The sequence below is a fragment of the Terrapene carolina genome, unplaced genomic scaffold (genome assembly GCF_002925995.2).
Source record: "Terrapene carolina triunguis isolate 2854851 unplaced genomic scaffold, T_m_triunguis-2.0 Scaffold232, whole genome shotgun sequence".
Lineage (NCBI taxonomy): Eukaryota > Metazoa > Chordata > Testudines > Emydidae > Terrapene > Terrapene triunguis.
In genome coordinates, this window is record NW_020664583.1 from 6,155,696 (window position 1) to 6,178,008 (window position 22,313).

At 43.2% G+C, this 22,313-nt stretch overlaps 1 protein-coding gene across 2 annotated transcripts in view; it reads right to left on the minus strand.

Annotated features, from left to right (window-relative positions):
- The window catches only part of PRKCD (protein kinase C delta), a 146,511-nt gene that overhangs the window by 64,923 nt on the left and 59,275 nt on the right, over positions 1-22,313 (minus strand). For both annotated transcript variants that reach the window (XM_024195678.2, XM_024195676.2), the window contains exon 2: positions 646-782. In XM_024195678.2, coding sequence (XP_024051446.1) covers positions 646-760 — 115 coding nt within the window. In that variant the 5' untranslated portion in view covers positions 761-782. The remainder of the gene's footprint in view (positions 1-645; positions 783-22,313) is intronic.

Genomic DNA, 22,313 nt, shown 5'->3' on the forward strand with positions numbered 1-22,313 from the left:
CCATGTAAATATACTACATGTGCTCATAGGGACATGTTCACATAGAATACAATTAATTCCAAACAAATTAATTCTTATCAAGAACCTTTGGTGATAATAATAAACCAAATTTCCCACTAACATATATTTCATTTAACGCACTGCAGCCATTTACTGTCCTGCATTTGAGAAAAAGGGCTCTCATCCCAATGCAATTTAGAGTGCTTTTCCAGGATACCACAGTTCTCCCAAAACTTTCAGGTAAGCATATTTTACCAATTTAGAAAACACACAGACAGCGGATTTGCAAATGTTAGCTCATTATCTAGTCACCACAACACCCCATGCAAATAGAACAATTAGACAGTTTTGCCACGTACATTTCTTTCTTGTAGAGAAACAGGAAATGAATAAGGAAGGATTTGATCCTGCAAAGCACTGAGCAATCTGGGCCATATCCAGCAAAAGCATGGACTCCACTGAAGTCAATGGAACTTCTCACATTTCTTTAAGTGAAGCCAACGCTTCTAAGTGCTTTGCAGGATCAGGACAAGAGTGCACAGCACCTTGCAGGACTGAGTCTTGAGTCCTGCAGCCCTGCCACAGCACGTGTGTAATTTCTAATAAGCATATTTAAGTCCAGAAATGTGTCAGTCATTACTGTACCTGTTGTCAAAGCTTCTTTCATCTTTATAGCACAGAAGGGCTGCAGCTGCTCCCCTTCATTCTGCATAGGTCCCAGCTCAAATGAGTTGAAAGATATCCGTAAGAAGGGAGCCATTGCTCACAACAGTGGCACAAACCTAGGTGAACAAAAGAAAATATAAAACCTAAAATAAAAATTGGTCTGAAGCAGATAAGAAAACCAAAATCTAATATGAGGTTCCTCAATCAGAGTGACCCCCAAATCCAGTCTCTAAATTTGCCCTTACAACTTTTGCTAATGCATCTATTTGAATGTGCAAAACTTGCATGGTAAAAATTTAGGGGCAGGTTTGAAAGCATGACCTTAAAACTAAAGTGTAATAAAGACATTACTATATATGGCTAAGAGGATATTTTAGCCAGACACAAGTTTGAAGAGACCTCCTCCCCAATTCACAGTCAGTCTTCATGCCCCTTTGAAAACATAAGGCTGTGCAGCACATTGTTAATAGATTAACTTTGATGTTAAGCTCCATACCAATAGAAGCGCTTAGTTAATGGATTAACTAAGTGCTTCTATTGGTATGGAGCTTAACATCAAAGCTACAGAAACACTCAACATAGTGTCTATGAGCTACAAAACTCAACTGTAACCCAAATATATTGACCTAACATGTGCATTAAACTTGTTAAGCTTCCACTGCCTTGAATATGTTTATCTGTTAAGACTAACAAAATTATGATTTTTTTTGGAAGCACTTATGTGATCTGACAAAGTGGATGTGACCAACTATCATGCGGCATGTTGGCTCACTTGGCATAATTAGAGATGTTAATTTTTTAAAAAGTGCTTTCTCCCAGTTGGAAGATTCTCTTGGAAGTTTGCCTGCTCTACTCCTGGGGGAATTCTGCGCCACTGCATGCGCAGAATTTATGTCCCCAGCAGATTTATTTGCTTCCCCACAGAAAAACGGCTTTCTGACAGGGAAGCAAAGGGAATCCACAAGAGCGGTCATGTGACCCTCCCCAGCAGTATGTTTCGAGTGCCCAGGGCAGCCGGCAGAGATGTAAAATCACTGTGGGGCAGAGAGTGGAACTGAGGAAGACCCGGCTGGTGGCTCCTACCCTGCATCAGGCTCAACTGCTAGTCCTGGCTTGGCAGGACAGGACTTCCTCTTCCCCTGCACGGCATCCAGAGCCAGGTCAGACCCACCCCCAGATTTCTCTCCCAGCTACAGGAAGCTCTACAAACTCCCTCTCCCCCTCCCCGCCTGTTTCCTGTACCCATTACTCCTCAGCTGCAGGGGGAGGGATTCCTGTACAGGTAGCTGCTCCCCCAACCGCTCAACCAGACACCCTCATACTCAGACCCTCCTGCTGAGCCTCACCCCCTTGCACTCAGAAACCCCCCATGAGCCCCACTCCCCTTGCACCTGAACCACCCTGACGAGCCACCCATACCCAGATCCCCACCTCACCTAGCCCCAACCAGCTGCACCTGGATCCCCACCCCACTGAGCCCCACTTCCCCAGCATCTGGACCCTCCACTGAGCCCCAGCCACCTTCACCTGGATCCCCCTGCAGAGTCCCATTGCCGTTGCACTCAGAACCCCCCAACAAGCCACTGTGCATCCAGATCCCCCCCAGCACCCAGATCCCCCACTGAGATGCCCGCACCCAGATTTCCCCACACAGAACTCTCTCAACCCACACCTGGCAGCTTTGCATAAGGTACCTTTAAATATAGACTTCAGGCTATATATACATTTCTATCATTTTCTTTGGCTCTAAGCTAGTTCTGAGGAGTTTAGAACATTACAACTTCAATAGAGGTCTAGCCATCAGCTCAAGCTCAGTATGACTAAAATAGGGGTTTTAATCTATCTCCTCTCTCTATCATTTTGGACACCATCACCATTTACCTGTCACTCAGGCCCATAGTCTGGGTGTCATCTTGAGTTGGACATCTCTCTCTCTAGGCCTTCACATACAGACTATTTCTAAATCTTGCTGTTTCTTTCTTCATAACATCTCTATATTACAGCATTTCCTATCCATCCAACTCAGCTACAACTCTTGTCCAGTCTCTTATCTCATGTCCCAATTATTGTTACATCCTTTTCTCCGTCCACCGAGTTCACAACTAAACCTTGAGTACTCAATGTTTGTTTTATCATTCACAGAGACACTGAATCCTTTCAATACATCAGTACTGATAAAAATCAAATACAACTATGAATTGTTTTGAAATAATGGAGAGACGAAGAACCTGAAACTGTCAACACTCCTCTGATTAAAGAAGAATAAAGAAAATAAATCTAAGATTAATTTATAGTACTGAGATCAGAAAATTCATAATACAGTGGAACACCAAGCTATCAACGGCGGGTTCTGTCCAAGTAATCATAGAAAAGTTTTGTTTGCTTACCTAGCTTTATTGTTAAATGAGGTTTCCTTTCTAAAGGGACATTGGAGGACACGGAGGCTGCCATGACAAGAAAAACCATTTACTGGTCTGTCATTACATTTTAAATTTCTTCTGTTAGGGAATTGAGACCCGATTCTGATCTCACCTATACTATTTTAAATCAGGAATAACTCCACTGTGTAAAACTGGTGTGAACAAGATCAGAATCATGCCCTTCATGTTTGAAGTCTAGAACTTACCAACGCACTAGTAAGCATTTTAACTTAAGACAGGATTCTTCAGTAATTCAGATTTTAGGTCAGGAGACCTGTGTTCTATTCATGACTCTGCTGCTGACCTGTTTGGTGACCTTATGCAAGTTACTAAGCCTATCCGTGCCTCAGTTTCCCCATCTGTAAAATGGGAATAACAACACTGATTTCCTTTATAAAGCTCTTTGAGCTCTAGTGATGAAAAGTGCTATATAAGAGGTAAGTGTTCAGTGTCCTCAATTTCAGAGGGTAGCTGCTCAGCACTTCTGAAAAGTCAGACCACATTAACATTTATTTTTTCAAATATAAATTAAAACAATGAGGCACCCCAAATTAAGTCACTTTTGAAAAAATTAGGCTAGGGTTTTGCAAAGCTTGGAAAATCTAACTTGGCATCCACTGAGCTATCATTTTCTCATAGGTCATAGTAACTGAACAGATATCCAGTGATATGTTCAATTCATGCCATCATTATATGTTGTATGGTTTCAAGTCCTCAGAAATAAACTTAAATGTCAAAGTGGTTTATTTTCCTAGCTTAGGAAAACAACCCAATTTAAAAAAATTAAGCAACATATGGTTTGCAGACAAGATATAACAACTGGTGCTTCAAGTCTCATATCCTGCCACAAGCAGTGGCCACCAACTGATGCTTCAGATAAAAAAAAAAAGGGAGGGGGAAGGATGTAAAAAAGCCATAATGCACTTAGCCAATTGTGTGTGTGTGAGAGTGTGTGTGTGAGAGAGATGGGTGGGGAGGAATTTCTTTCTTTCTGAACCCTGCAATTATGAGCTCATTACTTTTGTCTTAGCAAGCCTAATAAAGTTATCACTCATCAAATTATCCAGCTCCTTTTAAAATTCAGCTCCAGTAGGAGAATTTGATCTCCTGGAGCTCTGAATCCCACAGGCTGACTCCAAGCTCTGAAGAATTATTTCCTGTTATTGGCTTTAAATTTACCCAGCAAGTGACCCCTTGTTCAAGTGTGCCAGAATAAGAGAGGACTGATGAGATTTTAACTGCACATACACTGTTCTCTAAAGAACCTCAACTACTTTCCCTTCAATGCTAATTTATTCTATTTTTTTTGCAGTCTCCTATGTACTTCTATCTTTACAATTTTATTAACACAATAAAAAAAAACTAACTAGAGAGAGGGGCACAGTTTTCAATCACAAGTAATGTGTCAGTTTGATCCGATCAAACTAAATTTCCAAGTGTGGTAGTGTTTTGCCTTTAGTTAGATTCACTATCAATTATATTGCAAGCTATTGAGGACAAGCACTTTATTTTCATACTTGTACTCATACATAGTTGTGACTAGCTGACTGTTAGCAAAATATAAATGCTGCTAAATAATACCTTTCCCTAGAAGACAGATGAGGTTCACTAACTTGGAATTCCCAGGGTTTCTCTTGGCTCTGTTCCCTCCCTCCCCCCCAATTAGGCACTAAATTCTTCAGGAACAGTTGCTATTTTCAAAGCTGCATTGAATAACTGTGTGAGAATATCTTTACCTCTTCTTTGTCAAACTTTATTTCCTTCAGAAACAAGAAGGCCTGATGATTTATTACACTTGAGTTTCTCAAATTGCTCCATAATCAATATTCTTACAGACTTATACGTGTGTCACGGCCACACAATGCTCTCCAATAAGCGGTGCCTTTGGGAAAGACATTATCCCATCATAGACAGTCAAGAATGAGGCAAAATATTTCAATTAACTTTTCTACTATTTTGTTATACTCCCTGTGATAATCTAGAAGGTCTATGGTATCTTTACGCTTCTTGGTTCTCATACACCTATGTGTGAAGAATATTTGTTTCCCCTGCTCTGGCTCTCATCAGGGTTGCCAGCTTTCACAATGTTATTGTGAATCCTTCAGTATTTGGTGTTTTCTTAAATCTCCAGCTCTTGGATTCAAGAGACTGAATGAGAGTGTAAGCCTTTGGTTTGTTAAATAGGGTTCTAGTCCTCAAAGTCATGGAAAAAAGCTTGAAAATGCAAAGCATGTGCTCAGAAACCAGAGGGAAAATAAAAACAACTCAAAATGAATTTTTAAAATATCTCAATTTAAGTCACTCACAGGGCCGGCTCTGGCTTTTTTGCCGCCCCAGGCAAAAAAGCCTCCGGCCGCCCCCCCCCCCCCCCCCCCCGCGGGGGGGGGGCGGTGGCCGGCGCCCCGGGGGGGGCTCCCCTCTCCCCCCGGCGGCCGGGGGGAGGGCGCCGGGGGGGGGAGGGCGGCCGGAGCCCTGGGAGGCAGGCGGCAAGCCCCGGCGGGGGCTCGGCTCCCCCCCCCACCCCGGCGGCCAGAAAGCCGGGGGCAGGGCGGCGAGCCCCGGCTGTGGCCCCGCTCTCCCCGGCGGCTGGAGCCAGAGCACCGCGCCGTCCCCCTCCAGGTGCCGCCCCAAGCACCAGCTTGGGTGCCTGGTGCTGGCCCTGGTCACTCATGATTTTTTGGGCCTGACTCAACACTTTCAATGGTTAGAATTGAGAATACTACTATCTGATCATCATATCATGTGTCTTTATCCTTTATCTTGAAATTGTATCTTACTCAGCATTGTTTGTGTTCCATTTCATTTATATTTTTTAGGCCATTTCCCAATATTTTTAAACTACATTTTTAAGCTCTAAGCAGCCTGTGCACGTCACTTAACCAGAGAAAGGTATAACATGATTCAATTGCTTGAAGTTGAAGCTAGACAAATTCATACTGGAAATAAGATGTACATTTTTAATGGTGAAAGTAATTAACCATTGGAACAATCTACCAAGGGTTGTGGTGGTTTCTCCATCACTGGCAATTTTACAATCAAGATTGGAAATTTCTCTAAAAAGACTCTCCGGCTGGTGGTGCAGCCGCAGAGCGAGGCTGACCGGCTCCCTGCTAGCCACTGAACCACGCGGCTCCCAGTAAGGAAGCAGCTGGCATATCCAGCTCCTAGCCTTAGGGGCAGCCGAGGGGGAGGTGGACGGGGGTCTGCATGCTGCCCCACCCCCTGCAGCTCCCATTGGCTGGGTGAGGGTAGGGGAGAAACTAGCGTGAGCGTGACTCGCGAGCACTCAGCAGGCGGCTGTTGCGGGGTTGCGTGGCACACACCTCTCTCGCTGATGCCCAGCCCTCTTCTCCTCGCACTCCTCATGTGGCTGGGCTCGAGCTGTGGTGCGTGCCCTGCAGTGAACCGCTTTCTGTCTATCGCCCCATCACCGGCACCCAGGAGTTCGAGGTATGTGTATCCCCATCTCTGAGTGGTGGGAATGGGCTGCACCCCCATCTCCCCATCATTCCCTCCCTCCCCGCCCCAACCCCCCTGCACCCTCATCCCGGTCACTGCACCCCTCCCTGCCCCAACCTCCCCACACCCCCATCCCCTCACTGCATCCCTCCTCGTCCCAACACCCCCATCCCATTTTGTCCTGCCTCCCATACCTAACCATATCAGCCCTGTACCCCTTATAGCGCTCTCCCACCCATCCTCCCAGAGCCGCAACCCCCATGTCCCTCATCCCTGCACCCCATTCATCTCCATACACTGCTGCACTCCCATTATGTTCCTATACACCCCTGTGCCTCCCACATCCTCATGCACCTGTAGCCTTCTGCCTCCCCTTGCATCCACCCCACATACCCTCCTGAACCCACTCCTCTCTCCTTTACTGCCCCCTCTCACCTCCACCCTGCTCTCATCCTTGGCCTCTTTCCCTCCCCATCCTCTCTCTTCCACTCCCACCCCACTCCATCTTTTCCCCTCCAGTCCACCCTCCTCCCTTCCCAGCTAGGTGATTTAGGCAGCCCCTGGAAAAGTGTATGAAAAAGTGTCTCTGTGTAGGCCAGTGTGTGCATGTATGCATTGTATGTGTGTAAGAGACTGTGTGTCTTTGTGTAAGGTGGTGTGTGTATTGTCGCATGTGTGTATACTTGTGTGAATAAAATTTGCAGCCTAACTCTTTGACTGTTATTATTCCCTTTGCTGGCTTGCGCACAAAAAAAATTGATGAAATAAAACATGTGTATTCATTTCATACGTTTTTAAAAGAGAAGGGAACTCTAAAAGAAATGTATTATTTCTTAAAAAATGAATGTTGTTGACTAGTAATTGCAGAAGAGCCAATGTATCATACATTTCTCCCACCTTTGTCTAGCTACATTATAAACTCTTTGTTGCAGACTGTAGCGGGGTGGCTACCCTGCTCCTAAAATAGAAGGGGTTGAAAGCAGCCCTGGAGAGGGCTGTGGCTGGGGACAGCTGATTGGGGAAGCGGCCGCAGCTGGGCCACACCCCAATCAGGCCACAGCTGGCCTGTATCAAAAGGCTGTGAGCCAAAAGCCCAAGAGAAGTCTCTCTCCAGGCTGGGAGAGAGCCGGGCCTGGCTGCCTGCAGAAAGGGTACTGGGAGTGAAGCAGGGCTAGGGAGAGCCAGAGGAGCAGGGGAGCTCCAGGCTGGCAACTCCCCAGGCTGCAAGGCCTGGTCCAAGGCCCATAGAGGTACTGGGAGGCAGAGGAAGGCAGCAGGTCCGAACCCCCTTGCCTATGATGAGTGGCTTTTACACTGCAGGCTGCCCCAGGGAGCGGGGGCTTGGTGATGACTGGCAGTAGCCCAGACTGAGGCAAGGTGGGGATTAGAGGATTGGGGGTTTCCCAGAGGGGGGAGACCCATAGAGACTGGTGGGGGTATTTCCAGGGGGAAGCCCCGGGGAAAGGGGCACCGGGGTCCTGGGAGGGACACGGGGGCCAGCGGCAGCGGGACACCGGCCTGAAGAGGGCGCTCCGAGGGCTGGAGAGCTAATTCCGTGAGACGACCAGCTGGAGGCGCCGCAGGGGTGAGTCACGCACTGTTACACAGACTCTCTCTTTTTATGTGCATGTCCAGCACCTATCACCCTGGAGCCCTGATCTTAGTTGGGGTTTCTAGACACTAAACAACAATTGTAATATTAAATAATGTGGAATTATATGTGTTAGTGCATGCTAGATGTGCACACATGAATACACATTTGTATCTGCATGCAGGTGTGGGAGTCAGTTTCTACAGATTTATTTATATAGCTATCTGGACAGGTGTGGATTTCTGTGGTTGTACTCTATGGATTTGTATTTGGGCTTCAGGAGTGGGCCTTTAATGGACTCATTGCAGCTATGATAATGTGTGGTCCTAATTCCACACATAAAATTACAACTACTTTAGTGAACAAAAAACATGGAGCTGGTTACAAAAAATGGGAAGAGGGGAGGGAAAGAGTCATGAAAACCATTCTTTTTTTAAAAAATTACCCAGTTTGACTATTTTGCTGCCAGCTCTAGCATCCTGCAACAAATAAAACCTGAACTTAGCATAATACATCTGTCAAAACAATCAATAAGCCTGTTTGAGCCTTGCAGTGAAAATGAGCGTGTGAGAGAGGGTGGGGGAGAGCAAGTGACGGAGGGAAGGGGGATGGATTGAGCAGGGGTTGGGGTCTCGGGAAGGGAAGGGACGAGGCAGGGGCAGAGCCTCAGGGAAGGGGCGGGGCAAGGGTGTTCAGTTTTCTGGCATTAGAAAGTTGGCAACCCTAATAAACAGGAGTATACTGTATTCTAAAATGCAATCAATCACTTAGGGTATTAATAATATCTCTCCAAACAATTCCTAGATGAATGGTTCTGTTAGTTGATAATGGAGCAGTTAATATTGCCCATTACAGTATTATTTTACCAGAAAATACTGCAACTTCTGTATTATGAAATCTTGATCACTATTCTAATCAGGGGGCCTGCAGGCTTCCTCTTTGAATTAAGGTAGTATTTCAGTTAAGTGAAATTTGTAACCAAATAAACTCCACTCACTGATCATTTCCACCATGGGATGATATCCTGATTATACAAAAGATATTTCACAATTAATTTAATCCCTCCAATTTTGCAAAGTATCCTGTTTAGTAGGACCCAAGAATCCTTTATCTCATTGAGCCTACATCCTAACACATTTCTAAAATGAAAATTTTGCTGATGCATTTGAGAAGCCAAATGTTACATCTCTCTTGGTTTTGGTCTGAATCTCTGGATTTAGCATAAAGACGATTATATTTTTTATTTCTAACAGGAAGCCTGTGTTTATTAATTAGCCTCATTTAACTGAAAACTTTTTTGTCTGTACCTTATTTGACATTTTACTGTGAAATATAAGAGAAATGGTCAATAAATGTATGATCTTTCCTTCACTAGGTCAAAAAAGATCCATCACATCTTCTGAATCACTAATTTGCACAAGCAAAATGTTTACTCTTGGAAGGATAGGCTGGCAAGGTAACACTGAAGACTAGAGATTTCACCGGGGGGGTGGGGAGAGGGGGAAATCTCTCTCTCTTTTTTTTTTTAATATTTTGTCTGGAAAACAAAGTTAAAAAGTTGAAAAAAGTATTGCTAATATGAGAGAAAGTAATGTTTACTTATGTTTTTAAATTACAGAATTAGTGATTTAAGCCAAGGGCTTTGAAGCTGGGAAAGTCTGAACCCAGGGAAAAGTGCTCTAAGACTCCAAGGGCCTTTGTTCTGATGAGGCAAGCCATCAATCTGATATTTCACTGCTTTCTCTCTTCACTTTTAAAAAGCTCTTTAGCTCAATTTACAGCAGATTTCAATTCATAATTCTCAGTAATAAGAGCTATGAAATTAGATCCAATGCCTACACCAAGTGCAGTACTACATCAATTACAGTTTTGTTAGGCATCAAATTACTTAATAGTAAAATTAAGCAGCTATTTGGTAGAAAAAGACAGCAGCTGCCATTAGTAACAGAAACTGGGAAGTAATGAAGAGAAAAATAAGGGCTCTGATACAGGAAGAAGTGTTCATATAAATAGTGGGAGGAGGTAAAAAGAAGATGGAACAGAAATTAAAAATGGGGTCAACCTGGCTTTACTCTAAGTGGCTGTTTATCAAGCCGTTATTCTCCCAACACTGTTGTTTGAGTCCGAAACTTGGACAACCTATAGACACTACTTGAAAGTCTTTGAGAGGCACCATCAACGCTGACTCCATAAGATTCTGAAGATCAAATGGGAGGCACACCAATATTAGTGTTCTGAAAGAGGCAAAGACCACCAGTATCGAGGCAATGATCATCCCTCAGCAATTCCGCTGGACTGGTCATGTTGTCCGGATGCCAGACCATCGTCTCCCAAAACAGATCCTGTTCTCTCAGCTGAAAGAAGGGTACCGTAATGTGGGTGGACAACAGAAGCGTTATAAGGACTTGCTGAAGGACAACCTAAAAAAGTGTAATATTGATATTAACACTTGGGAGCCATTTGCCCAGGATCACTTAAAATGGAGTGAAGTCCTATGTGATGGTCCCCTGCATTTTGAACTTGCTCGCCAACAAGCTGAAGAGGACAAGAGGCGCAGAAGGAAGGAGAGACTGACTTCCAGTCATGATCAGCAACCTCCTGCTGAGCCTGAAAACATCTGCCCTCATTGTAATAGAGCTTGTGGCTTAAAGATTGGCCTTATCAGCCACCTGAGGACCCATAACTCCCATGGAAGATGATCATACTCCACAACGAGCGATAGCTCACCCTCACTGTAAGTGGTTTAAAAAAAGCCTGATTATACAACAATCAACAGATCTGTGTTCCAGTGCTCAATATAGCAAGTTAATGGAGGTGCGCTGAAAACCCGACTCTGCAATTGCCAGGGTATTAGCCCATATGAACCCATGACTTCCTAATGACATTTTATAACCAAATTCAATGTTTACAAGCTTCTTAGATATATAATGAACAGCAACATTCGCTTTTTGTTATTTTAATATCAGTATTTTGATACTTAGGCAATAGCTGTCCAACCAGCAAACAAGGTTTCAACATGTAATGCCTCATCATTAATTTTCTTAGTTCACTGTAGAATGCTGGACTTGTCCTAGATCAACTGTTTTTGCCAGCAAGTAGCACAGGTGTGGCCTGGACTTTATACAAACTTTTTGGACAATTTATGAGATCTTTCTTTGCCCTTCCCCACCCTTCCAGCTAGCTACCCTCTCTTTACCAGCAGAACATAGTTATGCTGTTCTTTCTGGGAGAAGAATGTGGAGAACTATTCAAAATCCTTCATGGAGCCAAGACAATTTGACCCATTACTCAATTTCTTTAAAGCACCTCTTAGCCAGCCCAAAATGCTCCACATCACATGACTAGCATTCTTCTGTGATTAGGTTCTCTTCAGAGCCTATGAGCATAATTTTTCAAATTGCTCAGAACCATCACTGTTGAGTGGCAACAAGCAGTTCTTCCCAACCTCATGGGGATCAGCACACTGTCATTTAGACAAAAGATTGTGAAATCTGAGAAAGTCAGTGTATTGCAAGGGATATATTTGTTAATACTCTTTTTTGTGTGCTATACAACTACTATAAACGGAGACCTTCCTACAAAAATTGTAACAGGAATATTTTACAAATCCCCAAAATAAAATAGTCTATGTTAATTTTGATCAATGGCCTGTTCTCCTCCACAACAACAACAACAACAAAAGCTGAAAGGCTATGTTTTATTCAGCTTTGCAATTACCTGGTGAAATTATTTAGCCCATTGGACAACTGAGAAGCACCACTATAACGCAAATATCCACAGTATGTCATCCAGGCACTAATAAGATAACTCTGCCATGCTGAACCTCAAGCTGATTTGCTGGAGTTCCATTTGATGGGATTAGGGATTCAGATGACCTCCTCAAGAAAGGAAAACAGCTTTAGTAAAAGTAACAAATCCCAGCTATACCTCACACCATCCACTGATAAATTCAATGTAAATATAATGCTAATCAAAAGCTCTAATGAGGAACATGTTCTAACTGCTAGACTAGGAATCCATACCTTAAATGGCTGAGCAAATCGTCTGCCAACACAAGAGTACAGATACAGTAACTCCTCGCTTAACGTTGTAGTTATGTTCCTGAAAAATGCGACTTTAAGCGAAACGATGTTAAGTGAATCCAATTTTCGCATAAGAATTAATGTAAATAAGGGGGGGGGGTTAGGTTCCAGGGAAATTTTTTTCACCAGTCAAAAAACTATATATTATATAGATATACACACAGTATACATTTTAAACAAACAATTTAATACTGTTCACAGCTATGATGATTGTGAAGCTTGGTTGAGGTGGTGAAGTTAGAGGGTGGAAGAGGGAGGGATATTTCCCAGGGAATGCCTTGCTGCTAAATGATGAACTAGCACTCGGCTGAGCCCTCAAGGGTTAACACATTGTTGTTAATGTAGCCTCTCACACAAGGCAGCACGAACATGAGGGAGGGGAGACAGCATAGCAGACAGAGACAGACACACACCTTGTGTGTGGAAAGAGATACACACTGCCCCTTTAAGTAAGCTGACCCACTCTTAAGTGCATTGTCTTTTTAAGTGGATCAGGAAGTTGAGACAGCAGTTGCTGCTCCAAGCTCTCTGTCTCTCTCGGTCCTGTCCCCACCCAGCTCTATATGGAGAAGGGGTAAGTGGGGTGCAGGAGCAGGGGGAGGGGGACACCCTGACATTAGCCCCCCCTTCCCTCCCCCCCCGCACAGCAAGCAGGAGTCTCTGGGAGCAGCTCCAAGGCAGAGGGCAGGAGCAGCACATGGCAGTGGGGGGAGGGACAGCTGAACTGCCAGCAATTGATAGCCTGCTGGGCGGCTGCAGCACAGGGAACTTAGGGGAGCAGGGAGCTCATAGGTGGGCTGCCAGTCCACCCTGGTTACAAGCCCCCCACCAGCTAGCTGCAACAGGCTGCTCTTCCTGCAAGCAGTGGACAAAGCAGGCAGCTGCCAAACGTTAGAAGGGAGCATTGCACAACTTTAAACGAGCATGTTCCCTAATTGATCAGCAACATAACAAGGAAACATTAACCGGGACGACTTTAAGTGAGGAGTTACTGTAGTGAGTAACAGGTAATATGCATAGATGACTGGGAACCAGATGCTGTAGACTTTCACCTCTGGAGAGAGAGATTCAAGTCCTGATTAGGTCATAGGTGAAAATGAGTTGAATGGTTTAGATCCTAGTCCCTTTTGGAAAGTTAAAAAGATCATCAAGTCCCCACATAATTCAGCACAGATGGAAAACCACTATTCAAATAAACCCAGGACTGGGACTAGCAGGGAGCTCTAAACTGAGATTGAGATGCATTGGCGAGGCTGGATGAAAGTTTACACTGTGCTTGCTCATGCCGTGTCTGGTTCAAGCCAGTGCTAGTCCCTAGAGTGAACATAAGCCCCATCACATGAACTTTTAGAGCATTAAATTCATAACTACAATGTAAATATATTGAAGAAGTATGTGTTTTCTAAGTGAACCAGTGATCTTTCCCCTTCCTGATAGCCAGGTGCAAAACTGACCTTTCAAGCCCCAGATGTAGTTGTCTCCTGAAAAGCTGTATTCTTTTTTTTTTCCACGACAGTCAACTTCACTGTGAACTCAAACACTTACCTACGTGTAATCAGCTTACCAAAAACATACACGTGGGGACAGCAAGATCCGCCGCACACTGATTGTGCTGGTATGAGCAAAGTCAGTTCAAGGCTGCTGGCAAAAACAGAGGCTACCTCTGCTCTTTTATTACCAATAAAAATGAATTCCTCTGGGAAGTAAACTTGCTCTCAAAAGCAACTCTGTTTTCTTTACACACACAGGCTATGTCTTTAGTGCTAAAAAGGGTGTGTGTTTGCTGCCAGGTAACAAATATGTATTAGCTATCTTGCTGTGAAATCCAAGTGCACACAAGGGTCTGTAGTTTTTATCCACAATGTTGGTAGTCAAGGACAACACTATTCCCTCGACCCCACATCTGCAGCTGACCTCACCTAGCTACATCATGGTAAAAGCTACAGAGACTTGTCTCCATTAGGATTTTACAGTGAGATAACTAATGTGCATTAACTATCTTGCTGTAGAAATACCCACCTTTTTGGGCAGTGAAGACATAGCCACAGAGACTCATTCTAATCAACAGAAATTTCTCAAAATCCCCGCAGAATACCCAGTCATCTAAAGTTCAGTCACATTCAAAAAACAAAACAAAACCCAACATATGCACATCTAGTCAATATACACAGTTCTCTCCCAGTGTTTTCTGTGAACTAAGATCCTCTCCCCCTCCCACAACTTCACACTGGAAGAATCATGAGCATCTGAATGCTGATTCAAGCTTTTAATTACAGCATTTGACAAGAAGTCAAAAGGTCCTGCAAAAAGTCAAGCTATGAAATAAGAAAGGGGAATTCACATACAACTCATGAGAAATTTATTGCTGCTATGAAATATGACAGCCAAATGGCTTTCCCTTAAGCCCTTGTCTTCCTTCAAACCTAATGGTGGGAAAATTCAGATGTGCGCTCTTAAAGAGACCAATGGAAGTTGCAAGTTCTATATCTCAAATAGTTAAAAGCTCAATGTGTCTCTTATCTGAAATAAAAAAGGGAAAAATCTTTCATAACATTGCACATAGAGAAAATTGCAGAGAAACTACCATGCTGCATCAGACTACAGAGTGTGACAGACCCAGACCAGTGGGGTACAGGAGTCTGGTAGAGGGCAAATATACTGGTCACTGGATGAGTAGTTTTCTGTTCCCTGAGTCACCAGAGCAGGGGCTGCACTAGAGTAATCAGGAACCTGCTAGAACCAGTTAAGGCAGGCAGGCTAATTAGGACACCTGGAGCCAATTAAGAAGAAGCTGCTAGAATCAATTAAGGCAGGCTAATCAGGGCATCTGGGTTTTAACTTCAGTTTGTGGTGCGAGTGTGAGGAGCTGGGAGCAAGAGGCGCAAGGAGCTGAGAGTGAGAGGGTGTGCTGCTGGAGGACTGAGGAGCACAAGCGTTATCCGACACCAGGAGGAAGGTCCTGTGGTGAGAATAAGGAAAGTGTTTGGAGGAGGCCATGGGGAAGTAGCCCAGGGAATTGTTGCTGTCATGCGGCGGTTACAGGAGGCACTATAGACAGCTGCAGTCCACAGGACCCTAGGCTGGAACCCAGAGTAGAGGTTGGGCCCGGGTTCCCCCCAAACCTCCCAGTTGACCTGGACTGTGGGTTCTTCCAGAGGGGAAGGTCTCTGGGCTGTTCCCCAACCCACATGGTGAATCTCTGTGGCAAGAAAATCCGCCAATAAGCAAGCGCAGGACCCACCAAGATAGAGGAGGAACTTTGTCACAAGAGCCATTCTCAGACAGTGGCCAGTACCACATTTCACTCCAAAAGGAGTACTCTAAGCAACAACTCATGTGCTCTGTGGTAAGCTAAAGCAAAATTCTACAGCAAAAGTCTACGGATTCTGCAGTGCTCTGGCAGGCATTCTGAAAATTCTCCAGCAGCTTCAGGTTAGTTTTAGAAGTTGGAAGTTTTTACGGAATTACATTGGAAAACAAATCAATCCATACAGTCATCTTTGAATTATTAATCTTAAGGAGGGATCACACAATTAGTCCAACATTTGCTCACTAGTGAGGGCTGTTTGTGTGTGTGTGTTTGAAAATCCTCATAGAAAAATCAATCGGTGCAGTCTCAAACATTCCAAGCCATAAAATATCGCCATTACAAAGTTCAGCTAGAGCAGAAGTCTCTTCACTAACAGCAGCTGCTGGTGTGAAAGACAAGGGGTTAATGTTGTATCTTCTCCCATTCCCCAAAGTCTTTAACAGATATCTGGAGCTCATAAACAACAGCACTCAAGTCAGTACTACAGACTTGTTAAAGTTCCTTTGTTACTGTGTAGGTAATTCTTTCTTGTTATAAAACAGCAAAAGCAATGCACCTCTATAGTGATCCAAAAACACAGATATAGTTGCATCTCCTCTGCATCAAAGTAACACCAAAACTGTGAGTTACATCATCCAGAAGAAACAATGACAACTCTACAACAGGCCAGAAAACCAGACCCATGGGGGCCAGAAAACCAATGGGTCCAAGCAGTGGACACATTGTTCAGCCACTCACATAGACACAATGTTTAATAAAAGCTTCTGCTGGTTCATGTTTCCGATTTCTTAGCAGCCCAGAGAGGCAACCAAGTTTCTGCATTTTGCAATATGGACCTACTGCACATACTAAAAGGGTCACGAACTTTTCCATGCTGTCTGGCAGGAATACTTGAAGCTGCATACAAAAACTATTTTCTTCCAACAGTAAAGAATGCACATGGCTGTTTGCTGATGCTGTGCTTGCAAGGCAGCCAAAGGCCAAATAGCACAACCCCTTTGGCACTTAGCTGTTTTATTATTGCTTTGTTTCCCACTGCATGTAATATCTGAAAGCTATAAGGCAATAACCATATAGCAACATTTTTTTAAGTCACTAACAAGATTAAGGATAATTAAAATAAGACAATTGCTTTAATTTAAAATGTCCCTCTTCACAAGATTGGCTTTTTAAAATCTTTCTGGGGATAGGTTCAGAGAGCAGCCTGAACCACAATCCCACCCCACCTGCCCCAGAAGTGAACCTGGATCTTTTGCATGCTTGGACAAGGGCCTCCCTTCATCCCAAAATACTACTTTTCTCTTATATGCATTCATCACTATAGTAGGTAAGCATCTTCCAGCAGCATATTAAACAATATGAATAACATCTCCCATGTCTTTGTTCTCTCATCCTCTTCCCAGTGGAGAGTTTTCTTTTGGATTTTTTTTAATAGTAACAAATTATACACACACATTGTTATAAATTTGTTAGAGAAGGCAAGGTCAAAATATGCACTGTGTACTTGCAGTGGAAGATGGTGAGGTTTGTAATGGTCATTAGTTCCTGGGGGAGTTCTTTCCAAAGTATTGGGCCAGCACTGAGAAAGCTATCTCCTGCACAAAGGAGTTTTACTCTTAGTGCAAAGCTGTCAACCACAGTCTTCATCCCAGAGCTTTAGGTTATCTTTTAGATAACCTGGGACTAGGCCATGGAGTGCATTGAAGATAAGGACCAAGACCTGGGACCTGATTTGATATTCTGTGAGAAGCCAGTGTAGGGAGCAGAGGACAGTATAGATGTGCTCATGGTAGCCAATATTGGCAAGATGACACATTGCAGCATTCTGTAACAGTTGGAGTTTTCTAGGTGCTGAAGGTTTCATTTCCAGGTGTATTGTAGTCCATCTGAGAGGTGATGAAGGCTTGAATAAACGTGGCCAGAACATCATAGGCCAAGATGGGACAGAGTCTCCTAACCAACCCGAATGGTAGAAAATGTTACTTGCGGATGCTGTAATGTGAGATCATAGCATCAGTGAGGGATCCAGAAGCACTCTTATTGAGTCAATTGACCAATAAAAGGTGCATACATTCAACCAAAAAGAAACTACATTGTGCCTGAAAACTCTACAAAATGCCCACTAGCATAACCTCTGCCTTACCTGGTTTAGCTTCAACCAGCTCTTCCCATCCATGAGCTGATCTCGTCCAACCTCTGGGCCACCTTGGTGGTCCTGGAATGGCTGTATGTGGTGAAAGACAGGTAGTAGGTAAACTTTCAATAAGTGCCATGCCGTTTCTCTTCTCCACAGCCTCAGCCTGCATCACTGAGACCTGGCTGGGTTAAACCACAAGCCCTGTGCTAGCGCACCTCATCTCCCCTATGGTACACCATAGATCCAGACTCCAACAAATTCCAAAACCCACTAAAGGAAAACAGCACCTCTCCCACAAGGCAAGGAGTCGAGCACATGTTAAATCATTAGCAATATACACACGCCTCAACCACTGATACGTTGACCCCCAAATGGCGTCTTCCTCCCCACTGCCCACCCAGATCTCCCTGATTTTCTGACACCCTGTGCTGGATGAAGAGAGAGGGGCAGAAACAAGTGCCAATGATGGAAAACAAAGGCTGATTTAGACAGGATGAAACAAATTCCCCAAAGCCTGTACTGAGGCTGTATTACAGGTCCCTCCAAAGAGGCTGCTAAATTCCACCCCCAGGGAGCAATCCTGAATTCTTATACAACCTGCATCGGAGCTCAGCGCCAAGCACTGTGAAGAATTATCATCTTCACTGCAAGCAACTCCTCCTGCACCTGCCAGCCAACAGCCCACCTGCATTCCCAGAGTTCAGTACATTCACTCATCAAGACGTTCTGGATACCCTATAGGGATCCTGACCCAAGACTTTTGAATCTGACCCAGGCCCTTCCTGGCTTGTTAAAGAGAGTCATGAACAATTGGTGCCAGTCCTGACCAAAACAGCCAATGCCTCATTCAGAGAAGGAATTCTTCCTTCCTCCTTCAAAACATGCAATAGTCTGACCAACACTGAAGAAACCTGCTCTGGATACTTCAGTCATAGCCAACTATTACCCAGTGTCAAACCTCCCAGTCCCAGACACTATTACCCAGTGTCAAACCTCCTCAGAGCAACCTCAGAGAGAAGCTAGCAGAAGGCCAACTACAAGCTCATCTAACTCAACCCAACAATCCAGACCTAGAACAATCTGAATTCAGTCCAGGACATGGAACTGAAAAATGCTGTAGTGGCATTGATGGATGATCTTCTTCTTTCAATGGATAGAGGACAGGCAATCATTCTCATCCTTCTAGACACTGCTGACCATGACACACTGCTGTTTTGCCAGAGAGAGGTGGCAGGAATTCAGGGGAATGCATTAAAATGGTTTGAGTAATTCCTAGAGGGATGCCCCCAAGAAGACTAATGATGGGAAACTGCATTTCCACCCCTATACCCCTCACTTGTAGTTTGCTACAGCAAGTTTCAGTGTTTAATTTCTCCATTTATGGTGAAGTATAAGGCCACCAATGTGTCTGCACATAAAAGAATAGTGATGTGGGTGACCTTTGTGGAGTTTGAGGGTTTTTGCAAAACTACCTGAATGACTTTTCATTAAAAAATATTCATTCAAATTTTCCAACGTATTTTTGTTACAAATTATTATGTTTTTAAAGACTATGATTCAATTTATACAAAAGCATTTTGCTCTCCCATATATATATATTTTAGCTACAGGGAAGCCTGTGTAATTTCCCTAAAACTTAGCTGCCATGAAGTGGTTCCTTAGATACACACATTTATTTTACTCATTAGAGTTCTCTCTACCCTTCTCCATTTTTCAACTTATTTTTTTAAGCTTGTTTTTCCCAACCAGACTCAGGAATACTGTACTTCATTGTGTCAGTCAGCTTTTGCATCAGAGCCTCTGACTTTTATGAGTTTATTACTCAGCAGAAAAAAATTCACTGCAGGCTGAAAGAATGAATTTGTCATTGCAAGTGTAAAAAAATAGTTAGTTTGACTCATGTGATTTAAAGAAACTGCAGTAAAGTTAATAGGATTTCAGCAGACTTAGACTTGGCTACTTTCATCTTAGGGGGAGGGATAGCTTAGTGGTTTGAGCATTGGCCTGCTAAACCCAGGGTTGTGAGTTCAATCCTTGAGGGGCCATTTAGGGATTTGGGGCAAAAATCTGTCTGGGGATTGGTCCTGCTTTGAGCAGGGGGTTGGACTAGATGACCTCCTGAGGTCCCTTCCAACCCTGATATTCTATGGTTCTGTCTCCTACAATCTGATTTTCAGAGGTACTGAAAATCGATAGCTTCCTCTTACATCAATGGGAATTATTGTACGTATGCAACATAGCTTGGAACCAGCCCTTAAACTTTACCTTAGCTGTGGAGAATAAAAGTCAGGAAGACTGTTTATGTCTCCTGATAATAATGAATGGATCCTATTAATATTAAAATCCCTAAATAGTTGAGTTAATGGTACATACAGAGTAACTACCCATGTAGGGTTTTTAGTACATACAGAAATTTCACGTGCTTTTGTTTTTATATCCCTATATTCACTGCATGCAACATAATGCTCCAAGAGATCAGCTACAACATCTGTTTGCCTGACAAAACAGATTTATTTTATGATGTTAATTACAGAGCAGGATTTTGATATTCCAAGAGATCTGGAATCATCTGTTGTACAGTATAAAATGCCTCTTGTAATACCCTAACAGATTAAAATGTTTTCTTTTTTCCTCCCCTTCCCTAAAAAGATCTTTCATACCCTCCCAATCCCAGGATCATTACTAGACACCCTCAAAAGTTGCATTGCAGCCACTGCCTTGGGACTCCATTTGAAGCCTGACAGTCAGGGGCAGCCTGTCCATATAGGCGAACTAGGCGGTCGCCTAGGGTGCCAAGTTAAATGGGGCACCAAATTCAAGGGGAAAAAATCAAATTAAAAAAAAATGAAAAAGATGGGAATATGAATTATAATTCATTTCTGAGACTTTATTAATATGTCAAATCTTTTATTTACTGCAAAAATAAATGATATTTTAGCCAAAAAAATTTCAATTTGTGACATAGGGTCAAGATGACCCACTCCTCACTTCTGATAAGCAATAACTCAGTCACAATGAAACACATCCGCCAGCAGCAAGAGCTGCAATGCTAGTGACACCTAACTCGAATATACATCAAGGTTGCATAGCCGGAAATTCATGTAGAGCTGAGATATCGCGAGTTGATACATGTCAAACGGTCATTTTAACACACGTCACAGGTAGATGGTTAAGAATCAAGCGAATACTGTAGAAAACTGTGTTTCTTGGTACCAAAGAATAAAGAAAAAATATTTTTCAGCATTATAAATCCAAAATGTGAGTATCTTTAAGCGTTATTAAACCTGAGCATTACTATCAGGCTGTATAATTATGAACTTTTCTTTGTTATAACTGGTTCACATGTAATAAATAAGGTCCATACAAGAAAAGTAACAGCGTTAACGCTTAACAGACTACAAAAGTGATGACGTCACATTCCAAGCGGGTAACCGTGAGGAAGGGGATTACTTTCCAAACAACCAATGTTGGGTTATAACATCGAAAAAGGTCATTTTGTTTCCGTGTAAATGCGGTAACTGACTGTTTTAATAGGTAAGTGAGTGTATGTTACTAATCACTGAACCTTTAAGCAGTGAAAAGACGTGTTGGGATGGCTGCAATGTGATTTAAATCGCCAACCATGTGGTGGGTATGTCAGCCATCCTTAACGCTATAATGCTTGCAGTCTGGAGCACAGTACATGACAATATTCAAATGCCCCATGGCAGAAAGAGGAAAAAGAAAACCCTCAGGAGCTGAGTATCGTAAACGAAAGGCTGAGAAGGAAAAGGACCAAGCAAAACAGCAGAGATCCTTCCTGAAATATCTTCTCTTTAATCCAAATAAAGATGGAAGCAGTTCACAGCATCCAGATGAAGGCATTTTACTTGGAGAGTAGGTTAGCTCACATCCGCATGGAAGCAGTTTGGAACATCAAGATGAAGGTATATTACTTTGAGATGAGGGTAGCTCAAATCCACAAAAAAGCAGTTTGGAAACTCAAGATGATGGAAACTTACTTCTAGATGAAGGCAGCTCACAACATCAGACTGATAGGGAAGTGGAGAAAATTTATTCACCTTCAGCGACACATGCAGAAATTGAAGTAAATGAAGTTAGAAGGAAGAAAGGATGAGGAAGTTACAAACAAGTTACAGTATGGGGACCCAGCTTCATGGCCCAGATGTGCGGCAAATTCTCGTGGAACATGGACCCGAACAAGTTCATGAATTTCCCTTCCCTAAGGATGGAAATAAAAGAAAATTCTCTGTTCAGCAATACAAGAGGAAACTTATTAATGGGGAAGAAATTAATCAAAACTGGTTACAATATTCAGTGTCGAAGGACTCTGTGTTTTGCTTTTGCTGCAAGTTGTTTAGAAATCAAGCAATTGGTACATCATTTACTGAAAATGGTTCAAAGGACTGGAAAAACGTATCTTCAATTCTCTCTTCACAAGAAAGAAGTACAGAACATTTGGAATGTTTTCAAAATTGGAAAGAACTTGAATTACGATTGAAAAAAGGAAAAACTATCGATGAAGAAAATTTACATATGATCAAGGAAAAAGAAGACTATTGGCAACAAATTAATTAGAGCGTCTGATTGCTTTAATGAGAGTTCTCAGTGGGCAAAATTTAGCATTCCGCGGCCGCGGTAGAAATGA